This window comes from Labrus mixtus, chromosome 4 (genome assembly GCF_963584025.1).
Source record: "Labrus mixtus chromosome 4, fLabMix1.1, whole genome shotgun sequence".
NCBI classification, from domain to species: Eukaryota; Metazoa; Chordata; class Actinopteri; order Labriformes; family Labridae; genus Labrus; species Labrus mixtus.
The window spans coordinates 5,711,620-5,725,338 of NC_083615.1; the positions used below are offsets into that span (position 1 = coordinate 5,711,620).

General features: G+C 39.8%; 2 protein-coding genes across 7 annotated transcripts in view; one reads left to right on the forward strand and one right to left on the reverse strand.

Annotated features, from left to right (window-relative positions):
* The window catches only part of scaper (S-phase cyclin A-associated protein in the ER), a 55,010-nt gene extending 48,761 nt beyond the window's left edge, over positions 1-6,249 (forward strand). For all 4 annotated transcript variants that reach the window (XM_061035350.1, XM_061035352.1, XM_061035351.1 and 1 more), the window contains 3 exons: positions 4,240-4,431; positions 5,262-5,304; positions 5,494-6,249. In XM_061035350.1, coding sequence (XP_060891333.1) covers positions 4,240-4,431; positions 5,262-5,304; positions 5,494-5,591 — 333 coding nt within the window. In that variant the 3' untranslated portion in view covers positions 5,592-6,249. The remainder of the gene's footprint in view (positions 1-4,239; positions 4,432-5,261; positions 5,305-5,493) is intronic.
* A 1,586-nt stretch (positions 6,250-7,835) lies between these two features.
* Positions 7,836-12,771, reverse strand: isl2a (ISL LIM homeobox 2a). 3 transcript variants are annotated; one of them, XM_061035356.1, is made up of 6 exons: positions 12,534-12,771; positions 11,861-12,050; positions 11,220-11,428; positions 10,388-10,677; positions 9,252-9,419; positions 7,836-8,568 (listed from the first exon to the last, which is right to left on the reverse strand). In XM_061035356.1, the coding sequence occupies exons 1-6, from the start codon at positions 12,754-12,756 to the stop codon at positions 8,452-8,454; spliced, it is 1,197 nt and encodes a 398-aa protein (XP_060891339.1). In that variant the 5' UTR covers positions 12,757-12,771; the 3' UTR covers positions 7,836-8,451. The 3 variants fall into 3 exon arrangements, with proteins under 3 accessions (XP_060891339.1, XP_060891338.1, XP_060891337.1); XM_061035355.1 differs by having other exon boundaries at positions 11,220-11,431; XM_061035354.1 differs by having other exon boundaries at positions 11,220-11,476.
* Between the last annotated feature and the right edge of the window lie 948 nt (positions 12,772-13,719).

A 13,719-nucleotide genomic window follows, 5' to 3' on the forward strand; every position in this document is an offset into this window, starting at 1 on the left:
CAAGAAATAAGGCCGCTCATAAAAAGCAGATCTTTGAAGCAGTACTATACGTAGTGATGTATTCCCTCTGCTCTGGGGTGCATGAATAATTCACCTTGTCACACAAAAAGCTATCGGTAGAGTGACATATGTAGGCTTGTGTGTTTTTCAAGTGCGTCTCTGCTCAAGGGGGCGGCTGAGCCATGTCGCCATATGTTTCATTGTTTGTGTCCGTACAGTCTTTTGTGACAACAACAAAAAGGACAAATGACACCTTGCTTGTAACTGACATGTAGCTTTTCTCCCTCTCTCCCTGAGGAGTTAAGCACCGGTAATCTCCCCGTCTTTAAACACAGTGATTCATTTCTGAATCATTCACAGTGATGATCTGTTGAATCTTTAAGCTGATGAGACGGTAATTGTAATCTGTTGACATGTTAACCCAACTGATTCCTGCTTGCTTTAAAAAAAAAAAAACACACACTAGCAATACAAGAGTGTGGAAATGTCAAGAAGTTCCAAGTACCTGGAGAAAGGCCACACACATGAGCGGGATGAGCTGCACACACATATGCTGAAGTTCCTATGACACACACGTGCACGCTGTAGCAGGTCTGATTTGAGGTAGTGTATGGAAGTTTTATAAAAGTAATGGGATTGCTTTATCTGCACAGGGATCCTGAGATCATCAGACTCCACTGTGCTCATATTTGGTAAACTGTATTCTTTATGCACTGTGAGCATCTCATGCAGCGTCTGCAGAGCGCATGAACATCCATCGCACACATCTCCAGAGCTCAGCCTTATCTAGTGGGGGTACATACTTCTTCTTCCCATTCTCTTCCCGGGGTATTTCCTCTGCCCCGCAGGCCCACGCCAAGCTTTAGGCCTGTAATTCCTGTTAACCTGATGTCGAAACGCTCCCCTCAGCAGTCCATTACCGCCAAGACAACCAGGCCCTCACTGCCTGCAGGGTAAGTGCAGCTCGTGCAGACCGCAGGGAGCCAGCACAGGGGAATGCATACTCTGTATCACCCAGCCGAGTAAACAGAGGCAGAGAGACACAAGCAGACACACTCTCCTCCTCCTCCTCCTCCTCCTCCTCCTCCTTCCTCTGACTGGCAGCAGAGGCCGTATTGTTAGTTCAGTCGATGATTTACACTCCGCTTCAAGGGTGAACGCAGGTCCAACTGACTTTTAAGTGAAGCTGAGGACATTTTTATCCCCGCAAACCTTTCAGTGAGGGGTCTCCATTTGTCTGTAACACTATCGTCAGGTCGGTTTCACAGCAGAATTATCAGCAGCAGGATCTGGGATGGAATGACGGCTTCAACTCATAGAGATAAATAGAGAGTTATTAGGCTTTATTGTGTAAACAGCAGGTTTTTATAGGATTTTTTTTTTTTTAAAACGGCGGACAACTGCCTTAAAAGTCAAGTTGGTGTGCCTTTGTCAATGTCTGTGACGCTAGCGTGTGATTGTCAAAGGCAATTTACACAGCCTCCTGTGCACGTCTCAATTAGCTATTGTAAAGAAGCACTAAACAGCTATTGGGCCATCTTTGCTTCGTCTGCTGTGCTGCGCTGCAGGTCTTATCAGTAAGACAGTTCCACTCTGATGGATCTGGTTTATATTGCGGATTCAAGTGTCAGATATACGGCCCTGCCCTGACACTGGTACCCTAAGGTGATCAGACTGTCTAGACGCTACTATGAATGAATGAATGGAGATTTCTTTTTCTTTCTTTTTTTTTACACATGCAAAATAGTCACTTTGTTATTGTGTGACTTCAAATATGACTTATTAGATTAGAGAAAGAGATGACTGACATTTCTTTCTTTGCACTTCTGTTGCCTCATGCATTATTGAGGCTAATTATAGCATCCCAGATTTCGGCTTTATTTTCCTCTCCGTTTCTCAAATCTGCCTTCGCTTTGCTTTCCAGCTTCAACGCCGGCTTTTCCCAGGAATTTGTTTGCGTTTCGGAACATTAACTTTACACACTCTTTGTTGTCATTGGGGACGCTGAGGAAGTTATGTAATGGAAGCGTCATAAAACTTGGCACTGCAAGGTCTCTGGACTTAAGGAAGAACAGAGAAGCCGAGACACTTGAGGTTGCTTTTTCTTTTTTTTTTCTTTTTTTTTCTTTTTTTTTACAGGGTCTGTATTAAACACAGGGCCAGATGCATGGGTTCAGATGCTTGTTGTTAGTTTTATGATGTCAGGCTTTGAGCTGTAGATACTTGGGCTGGGCTGGGAGAAGTTAACGCTGCAGCATAATCCCTTGTTGGAAAGCATTCTGGGTTCTGCTGTGTTTTCCTTTGTGAAGGCGTGGAAAGTTGGCACGAGATCTTTGTTACCTTCAGACTCTTGCTGCCACCAGGCTTTGTTTTATGTCTTTCTGTAGCAGGCACTTGGAGGTGCACAATTTGTTTAGGCAGCTAAAAGATGAAACTGTGCATCATGGAGGATTATGAGCTCGCTGGGTGATTTGTGGGTTGGATCTTCTCGGGGGCCTAGCTCAAACATTTAACATAGCAGTGGCTTTAAATTATGATACCTTATAACCTTACATATTTTCAATTAAAACTCCAGAATGAATAAATATTTTAGCTTTTGTTGAGTCATGTTTTTGGCGTTCTAATTCAGAAGCATAAATCTATACCCAACCCCCTCCCGATTGCTAGTTTCTTTGGGTTGTGTTGCAACAGACAAGATAAATGTAATGATGTAGGATTTAGTGGAAAGTAGCATGCAAAGGCTAAAACTAGAAGCACTGAAAGTAAGCAGCCCTACTTTTGAAAACAACCAGAACTTGCCCTTTTTCCTTTTCTCCAGGGGAAGGATTTGTCCGGGTCCAACATTCCTGTGTTTAAAAAAAATATATCTATATAACATCGAGTCTAAAACTGGGGGAATTTTGTTCTTTGACTTCTAGGCACGCATATTCACAGCTTGGTCTTCGTCTTTGTAACGCTTTCAAGTGTCTTCTTGAATTCAAAACTCGGTAAGGCTGAGCCGAGTAGAGACAAAGTGCCTTTTTATCTTCCAAAAATTAACACTTTACATTTGAGCATGATAAATTCAGTGCTCTTCACATGTTTAAGTATTTGTAATGCGTTGAAGTTCATATAGTTTGACCCGTCCATATGGTTACTTTAAACAAGTCACGATAGGAAATGGCACTGCTTTGTGTCCCTTTGAACGCCGCTGTAGAGGGCAGCTCTGAGGAGCTTCACCTTGAACTGATAAAAGCGATGAATTATCACTTTGTTTATCCTGCAGCTCAAACTTGGAGTGCATTATCAAAGGAAAAGCACATGGAAGACTATTAGAGACTGTATTTTTAAAATCTTGTAAATCTTCTTAATTTATGTCATTGTGACTCGGAGACCTCCCTTTGCCCTTCTGGTTTCTGTTGGCCAAGCGCCACCAGTCCTGTAGTTTGTTCCTGTAAAGCAGGGAAGCAGTTTCCTTCTTTTTTTTCTCCACCAGGATTTAGCATGCTCATGGTGACCTGCCGGCTTTCAGACTGGAGCTGATGGTCTTCTTAAGGCTCAGGGGAGATGACCAGGGCATTAGGCTGGGACCCCTTCATTTGCCCCAAACCCCTTTCTAATCAAATGAGGCTGAGAGTGATTTGGTTGTAATACCGGTGGCCCGGATGTAATAGTGTGTGATTGACGGGCTGTGATGGAGAGCAGGATGTCGACAGGGTGAAAACACCATTAATGTTATTGCTCATTTCTTAAAGTGGGGTTGGCCACACTGTTGGGGAAGGTTTACTCACTCTGCTCTTCCCCCACCCCTACACCCCTACGTCCCCCTGTTGCACTTTAAATACCCTCTCAACCTGAGGTTCACTCAGGGTGTCAACAAACTTTAGCACTGCCTCACTGTTGCTTAATAGGCTTAACAGCAAACTTGAAAAGTGAAGTTTTTTTTTTTTTTAACCATGATAATGATGACATCAAGTGTCCTTCTGCTCTTATGTTACAGCAGCTCTGCTTTAGCCGTTGGTACAAAGGAGGAACAAAACATCCCATCATTGTGTTTTATAGCCCATAATTACGTGGTGGGAGGCTGTGCCCCGCAGGTCTCCTCCTAATGGCTGTTTGTGTGTTGTTTTAGTGGCAGATTTACATGTGGGTGGGGCACAGGGCAGTGATTTACAGCCAGCAATGCCACCGACTGGCCGCCTGACTGGCTCAGTGACTGACTGACTGACTGACTGACTGTGTGCTCCCTGTGTGTTCCAGGTGATAGTGCAGTCTGGCCGCCAGCCGAGCGTGCTGCAGAAACTGTGTCAGCTGCCCTTCCAGTACTTCAGCCACCCGCGCCTCATCAGAGTGCTCTTCCCCTCCCTCATCTCGGCGTGCTACAACAACTCCCAAAACAAAGTCATCCTGCAGCAGGAGATGAGCTGTGTGCTGCTGGCTACATTCATACAGGTAAATACGGGATTGTGAAATTCAGTATATTTATGAACTAATAAAGATCATTATGATTGAATACAATATTCAAGCATAAAAAAAGAGATTCATATTTGAAATAAACGAATCAGGGGATTAAAAAACTCTTTCCAAGTAAAAAAAAAAAATATGGAGAAAAGACACATTTTTATCAAATGAAAATGATCTGAATTTGGCTTCAACAGTTTCATGCCTCTGAGTGACACATCCAAACTCAATAAAAGTCGTTCACATCTGAGGGGGGAAGTGTTTGCAGCTGCTGATTAATAGTTGCTCACTCGGCCCCCCGGTGAATCTGTAACAGGCAGGCTTTTACAAAGATAAATGGCTTCCTTCACAGTGGATTTACCTGCCACTGGTTCAACTCCCGGTAAACAACTCGTCTCCTTCATCTTCCTCTGACAAGCCGCCCCTCGCCGCTCTGCAACCACCACTGTTTAGACACAGATTAACTTCCATTCAGAGGAAGACAAGCCATTGTCATTTCTTTCAAACAAAGCAATAATGCATGGTGTCCTCCTCCACCACCTGCATTGTTGAATTAACCTCATGAACATTCCTCAGGGTGACACTATTTAATTCAGGATGTTTACCTATTGCTCGTTACGCTGCAACAATCAGTTTGAGTAGTGAAACACAATTAGATGTAGGAGCAGCTTTAGATTGCCTTAAAATGTTGTTTGTTTGTTTTTCTGGAAGTTTAAAAGTTAATTAATAATAGATTCAATAGATTATGTTCCCACAAAGAACTACAAGTATCTGCAGCATTCTGTTATAGCAGACACTAATGCCCTGTATTCATTCTTCAGGACTGTGCGGCAAATGAGAAAGACAACAAAATAAAGCAAACAGGTAAGCGATTAAATATTTCAAAGCATGACACCATATTGGAGTAATTGTACAGTTTTAATTCTATAATGTGTTTTAATGGTTTGAAGAATGCTCCCTTTTTTGTTTTTCGACCCTCCTACTGATATTTAAAAAGGTTTTTAAGATGTGCCCTGATTAACTCATTGTAATGTTGTTTCTTTCTGTGCAAAGTTTCCCAGCCGCTGGATTTCTGCGAGTTGTCTAACCGCTTTCCAAGAGACCAGTGGGACTCAGCGCTGCAGTTTTTTCTAAAGAAAGAAGAGGAGTGATGAAGTTGCACACTGTCCTCAAAACTTCACGAGGACAAAACAAACAAGAGACTGAGTTGAGGAGTTTTTGGGGGGTATTTGTATTTTTTTTGTTCCTCACTGTAAGTCAGCACACTATAAATCAATCTTCAAATGATATCAACTGTTAAGATGGTGAAGCCTTATCCTATGTTTGTTTTGATTTCATGGAAATCCAAATGTTGTTTTTTGAGAAATTTGCACAAAATGTCTTGTTTTTACGTTACAGCTAGAAGACGCACAACGATTCCATTTAATGTCTAAACAAGCCATTTGTTTCTTTTCTTATTCCTGTTGTAGTTACAAACTGATCCTGATTTAAAACAGTGATGTTCTAAACCTGTAACATTTACTTATACTGTTATTTATACGTTGCCAAGCATTTCATAAATACTGTTTATATTAATTTATTGCATTTCTTTCTTTTGAATATGAAACTAGAACGTTGTCACTAGTTAAGTAAAGAGCCAGTTTTAAGTTTCATGACCTGCCTTGATGCAACGACAAGTTAACGGTTGTTGTTTTTTTTTCAAGTTCACTCCTTTGTATTTTTTCCTCTGTTAGAAGGTATTTACAAATTAATATAATTTATTGACTTATTTACCTTTTGTTGTGAAATAAAATACCTATGTTAATGTGTTATTGGAAAGTTTTATTCTGAGTAAAAGTTAAATATCACAAACAAAATCCCCTCTTCTAATCTTTGGCTATTTAGTCATCCTGGTGTTTCTGTCAGTTACATCCTTGCAAACTTGAAAAATTAAGTTAAATAATAAGACCATATTAGAGACTAAGAAAATGTCGGTTTGATGTACGAATGCATTTTTAAGAAGGGAAAAACTAGAGTCATTGTTGAATCTTTAAGAAATATAAGAATAAATATAAATGCACAACGCATACTGAATCCATCACAAACTGACAAACTTAGCTTTTTAATCTTTGTATATATTTATATTTGGACAAAACAAGTGTGTATCTATAAGCGTTAAGGTAGCCACCTATACACGCCTGCCCTGAACTGATAATTAGAAGTTGGTCAATGGTCAAACTACAATGAATAAATGTACTTGATTTAGAAATAAGTCCACAATATATGAATGATTTTCTATAAGTCTGCACATGTGATTATTAACATGCATGTATAGAAAGCAGTTGGAGACCTAAAGATTTTTTTTGTGGGGAAAAAATCTCAAATCAACCAAAGCTCCCTTTTTTAATTTAAACACATCCACCTTGCTCAGTTTAACTTGATATTAAAGAACTCCTCTGTTCAAGACTCAAATCAAAGCTTGTCTGTTTAGGGTTTTTTTTATTTTCTAATCGACAATATCTACTAAAACATGTTCCTCCTGCTCTCTCCTATAGCAAATGGTTATCAGCATCAGTTGCCTGTATCATCATGTCTTTAGGACTTAACAGGATTTTGACTTCCATTGAGGCTGCGTTTCCTTCACTGATAGTGGCGATCCTCCCTAACAAATTGTTGAGGTGTAGTGTGTCACTCCCGACTTGACCTGCGTGCTCTCTTGTCCCGCGGCTATTTGTCGATCAGGAGTCCAACTGGAATGAAAATAAACTGAAGACACGACAGGATGAGTCCGCGGGCTGGGAGTCCCCTGTGTGCTGATCGGTTTGTTTTGGGTCCATTCAGTGTATCCTTTGCAGGTGATGCCAGATGCAGATAAGAAGCCGCCGCTGCCTATCCTCTGTCTAGACTTGTGAGCATAGGCCTCGGGTTGCTATGGCGATGTGACTTTGGGTTAAATAAAACCTATTTGACATCTTTGAAGGAAGAAGTGCTAAATTTTGCTATTGATGGGAAATCTGCCTTTATGGAGGCAACAACATACAATATATATAGAGAGAGAGAAATCAAACAGAGGTGAATTAAACAGCTTCAGCCTATTGTGTCCCATTCACTGACCTATGACATATGTGCCGAATGATCAATAATATCTCGTGAGCCATCAGTCACTGATCCTCATGGCTAAGAAACTGAGCAGGTCTAAATATACAGAGTTTGGTTACTACCTCGGGCTTTTGTGCAAACTAATCTTTCAGCTCTCTTTAGGAGAGGGGCACCTGAAAATTTGGGCGACAGAAAAAAAAAAATTAAAACCAAAATATTGTAATTTTGATCTCTCAAACGTCTTTTATCATGTAGCCTATTTGTTTTTTTTTATTGTGTTTTTTTTTTTACTGGTTTAGCTCATAGATTTAAACAACTGTAAGTGCGTCTCTGGATTTAAATGTATTTATTTTACCATCTAGGCTGTAAAAGTCACCTGTAAGGGTTGCGTAACAAATTGATTTTGCATGCGACAATCATTTCGAAATGTTTTTTTTTTATTGATAAGATCGGATATGTCTGTCCTCATAATAAATATTAATAACTTATTTTCTAGGGTAAACGCGAACGAAGCTCGTCTTATCTCTTTCATTCATTTACAACAGTCAATACTGAAACTTACAAATCATGCACGTGTACACAGTTTGTATAGGCCTGTTTGATCAAATATACAAGAGGTTAAACGTCCAAAACAGGCCCGCGTGTTTATATCCCGTATTCACCCGGTTAGGTCCAGTTCAGGCATTAGCAGTGTGATATGTAGCCCACAGTCCTGTGGCCATCAGCGGCTGTGTCCTTGAGCAAGTCAATGAGCTAAAAAAAAAAAAAAAAAAAAAAAAAAGCCTGGATGTTAAGGCAATAGTCAGATTTCCAATTTTCCAATCGGAACCTGAATGTATCCACAAGCAGACTCCATGCTGCTCCTTTTTTTCTTTCTTTTCTTGATCGCGCGTCTTCATTCAGTGGAGGTCCGTTTGACCCTGTGACCTCTCCTCACGTGTCCACGGGACTCGGAACCATACTGTTCGGTGTGTCCGGTAACTGTGACGACAGAGAGGTCACGTCACTGCCTGAAGAGTTACCCAAAGAGCCCGATTCAGAGAAAGACACCTGTCGGAAAAAAAACACAGAGAGCTCGGTTAACAAAACATAATTCTGAATGCATGATTTAGTCTATTGTGGTTTTTGGGGTTTTTTTTTTAAGCTTTGCTGTCTTTGCTGGTTCTAAACGTCATAGGAAACCCCAGTTAATGACATGTTAACATTTGAATGTGTTTATACCACGCTTTGATTTCCAAGAGCATTGAAGCTCAAAATGAATGCATGACATAAAGCCTTTTAATTTGTTTTTGTTTTGGATTTTCAAAGAAGCATGGACTTCTATTAAAACACAACAATAGGCTCACTTCCAATGATTACATTCTCACGAGACACTGACAGCATATCATCCGCCTCCACGTGGGGCTTGCACAAGGTTGAGAAACAGTTTGGCAGAAGACACAAGCTCCTTCGACATGAATTGACAAAGCAATGCGTCAGTAGGCTTATTGTAGGAATCAGATTTTAATATATATTTTTTAGGCTACAGGAGAAAATATTGTTTCAAAGTCTTTTTTCTAAATAACCCAATCTTGATTAAACAACAAGCCATCTGTTTCCATCTCAAATGTCTCATTTCTAATAGCCTACGCCTCCCTCTTCACTTTTCCTTCCTGTTACAGTGTAGCCTAAATGTGAGCCATGTATTCCCTTTTTATTGCCTATGATATATTTAGAATATCATTTATTTCTACCAGCTGCTGGAAGGCGGGCTGGTCCAGGTCACTCTGCAGGGCGAAGTCGCTGAGACTTTTCCACGGGGGCTCGTAGGTTTGCACCTCCACAGGATTCCCCTGCACTGTGTTGTCGTGGCGGATGGGACTTCCTGCCACCAGAGCTGTGCCCGTCAGGCCCTGGAAATTCTGCAGGAGGAGAGAAAAACGCTCAGTTCATCCAGGTATAGGCCTAATAACCATGATGCAGTCTGCTCAGAGCTAAGTCACTTCTGGACAGACCAAAAAGATAACCTGCAGTTTTTACCCATTTCCACAATTTCCCAGTTTGGGATCAATAAAGTAATTCTATTCTATTCTATTCTATTCATTTAGCCTAAGGTGAATAAAAAACAAAACATTGTTGAACATTAGATAACACTGCAAGCGTGTATGAAAGGTCATCAAATAGGCAAACCAGTAATCCATAGAAATCCACAGTCATTTCATAAACCTGTAAAACAGCCCAAATATTGGATGAATTGCTTTTCTGCCAATCGAGCAATTATTTTCTCATTCGACAAATAAAATCAAGATAGGCCTATCAATTTACAATAAAGTTTTGATAAATAAGGAAGAAGAACAATAAGGCTAATAGAAAATTAAAATAAAATGAGTTGTTTTTTATTGAAACTTTTATCATCTTAAGCTTTCAAAGCTTAAGATAATAAAAGTTTCAATAAAAAGTTGTTAAAAAATCAATTTCATTTTTTATTTTTATTTAGCCTATTTGTCTTAATTTTTTCCTATTTCAAATATTTGAAAAAGAATCGTGTATTAATGCGTTCCCTTAGGCTATTTTATTTTTTTCTCTCTCACGTAAACAGAATTACTGATTCAATTCTTAATTTCTTAATTAATTTAAACACATCTGTGGTAACATTTTACGTGAACATTAGAACAATTTGTTCTCTGTCTGACAAAGTTCAACCAACTAAATTACATTTAAATTAATTTCAAGTTTTGCTCTTCAAAAATAAAGAGGTCTAAAAGCCATGACATAAACCTACTTATAGATGTTCTAAGGAAACATGCACGTGTGAAATGAGATCGATTATGATCAAGCATTCTTCTCTCAGTTCTGTCGTGAAAGTATCCAAACACAGCAGGTCACTCACAGTCTTGTCGCTGTGTTGCTGCTGCTGCTGCAGCTGCTTCATCAGAATGGACCTCTTCTTGTCTTTGCAGCGCTTGTTCTGGAACCAGACGCGGATCACCCGGGGGCTCAGGCCGGTCATCTCCACAAGCTGCTCCTTCATGAGAGCGTCAGGCCGGGGGTTGGCGTTGTAACATGTCCGCAGGGTGTGGAGCTGCTTCTCGTTCAGCACTGTCCGGATCCGGGTCGTCTTCTCAGACTGCTTGTGCACATGGTTCCTGTGATGAGGAGGATGTCGGACCGAAACCGGCTCTGAGGAGAAGGAAATGTATTCAATGACACACAACATTATTAACCTAAATAGATTCATAGATAGTCTGTGCCTATTAAAGCAGCATGTTGCCAATGGATCTACATCTATCAGAATTGGCAGAAAGGGAAAATAGGCTACTAAGAATACTATAGACGTTATGATTAGACTTGATCTCTTGTCACAGAAACAGATTTAGTTTAAACCCTTGAAGACAAAATTTGCATGTAGGCCTGTTATACAATCAAACAGTAAATTAAAATACATGAGACTCCAATTTTATTAACGGAAATCAATTTTAGTAGACCTATGCAGAAAAATATCAAGGTCTATTACTCAGCTGACTTTTTCTATTTATTTATTTTTTGCCTGAAACAAAAACATTGCAAAAAAAAAAAAAAAAAAAAGGTCTTTCAATAATAATAATGAGCTCTGATTAAATATTAAGAAGAAGAAATGATAATACGAATATGCAATTTTGCGGTATTTTGCGGTATTACGTTTTTAAACATTTGATATGCTAATAGAGGCATTTTCAGCCTACCAGAGATGTGCAGTGGTCTGCTGTGGATGCTCCCCGGGCTCAGCGGGCTCCCTGCAGAGGCCCGCTCCAACAAGCCGTGATCCGCCCGACACAGCAGCTCGTCGTCGTGCAGGGAGAACTCGTCCCCCGGCAGGAGGTGTCGACTGCAAACCGAGCACCGAAAACACTCCATGTGATAAACACTGTCCCGAGCTCTCATCACCAGGTCGCTGCTGCAGAAGCCCATGTTACACTTTGCACATTTGATGCCAAATAGCCTGAAGGATGGAGACGGTATGTTGGTCTCATATAGGCTACTTACAAATTCTTAAAAAAATCCATTAAAACTAAGTTTGTCTCTTTGTTGCAATCCAAACAAACACAACAAAAGCTGTGATGATTGTGAAATAATGGTCACAATGGAAAAGATAGAATGGAATATGAAATAAATAAAACTGAATTCACCCAAAAAGTAGCCTAGGTGATTTCTGATTCAGTTCCTTACACTTTTGCACCATTTCATTTTCATTCACATTGCCCCTAAAAGTGGGAATATTATTTATTCTCTTCTAAATAACCCCTTTTTTTTAATCCACAACGTGTATTCCACATTTACAACACATGGCCTCTCAAATAGAAATGTATTAAGAAAGAACTCCAACCTTGCATAATCTCTTTTACAGTAAGTTTTCCCGTCCCGGACGTAGCATGTGCAGGTCTCGTCTAGGTACTGGCTGCACTCTGCACACTTGAGGCAGGCTGCATGCCACTCCAGGTCCGGGGAAACTCTCAGGATGTACTGGTCGTGTATCTGACTTCCACAGCCCACACACATCGCGATTCCCGACTTCTCTGTATGCGTGTGAGGGGGGGGAGGGGGGGGGGAATGTATTAATGCAACAGTGAAAGCGCGCTCTTTTAATCCCCATGACATCCCTGTTAAAGCCCTTTCACCCCTTCACCTTAAGTAGAGAAAATGTTAGATCACAACAAACATGCAGATCTCTCCAAAATTATCAAAGAACTATTATGAAGCCACGGGAGCTAAAAAAATATTACAATACCTACAGAGCAGGGGTCAATTTGAAACGCACGTTATGATAAAAGTTACCATATAGGTTTTATAAGTTTATATAAGGATTTACAAAAAATATTACAGAAAGTCTTCGTCGGTACAGATATTTTTCTTTTTGCAGTTTTCGAAATTAGTCGAAATGTATCTGCAACAAATCATCAAATTCAAACTATGCCGTGCAGAATATATAACCCTGAGATTGCAAACTAAGAATAAACCAGCAGAGTTTCCCTAAATGATGGGATGTAGAAATAACTTACTTTTGGAATGATCCCCCATATCATCCAAGAAAGACGTATTGAGCAGAATATCCACCATACAGGAGAACGAGCGCAGTACAAAGTGATAGACGGAGGAGAGGAGCGGCAGAGGAGACCGTCCCGTCCCAGACTGGGTGATAAACTTCCTCCACCGAGAGGTGGAGAGAAAACAAAGATCCTCTCGACCAGTGACGTCTGCAAACCGGGACCTCTGTGAGTCCATTGAGAGAGGGTGCCATGCAAATCTCCTCCTGGACCCCTGCTCTTTCTTTCTTTTCTTTTTTTTTTTTTGCTCCCTGGGTCAGCTTAGGGAGTTTTTTTTATTTTCTTTTTTAATCTTTTTTGCGTTTTCGCCTGTCTCTATCATAAGTCAAAGCAAATGATCACTGATGACTGACAATACAATTGAAAGGACACATTGAGAGGTATTCAGTTTTATTCAGTTGAAATGCTTTTGTTGTTGTTTTTCTTGTAGTACTGTCACTTGATGTTCGGGTTCTTATGTGTGTTTTTTCGTGGCAAACTTATCAATTTCAATATTTGTGTTTTAAAGTTTTGAGGTGAGATTCAGACTATTGATGGGTTCGTTACAGCACACTGGTTCTGGATTTCTTTTAATAAACAGAAAAATTGTGTGAATACTTTCACATCATGTTCTTTTATTTTGTTACTTTTAAAAATGATGAAAATGATATGCTTTCAAAGTGTTTACTATTATTATTATTATTACTGATTTATTTATGATTTGTTGGCTCGACTGTTTATCAATGGTAATTTTTTTTTTTTAATCTCCTTTTTTTGTTGCATGTATGTATGTATGTGTCTGTAATAGTTCACCAGTGGTCTCACCCTACTGGAGAGGGCCCTCTACTGGAGGAATATTCTTTTGTGGACCTTGGACAACAGAGAGATCATCCCACTGCAACATTTAGAAGTAGTATAAATATCAGTTTGTTCGTTGTGTGTGGATATTTCATGAATCCAAATGGCTATTTTAATGTATTTGTTACGAGCCTCTGAATAAATAAAGGCATTGATATAAGGCTACTGTTAATTAAAATTATTTTATGAATAACTTTAAATTTCCTTTGCATGAAACAATCAATTGTGGGCAATCATGTAAAAGGAAAGAGGGCCCATCGGCACAATTTATTAATTTAGAGAATCACACAAAATTTAAAGTATT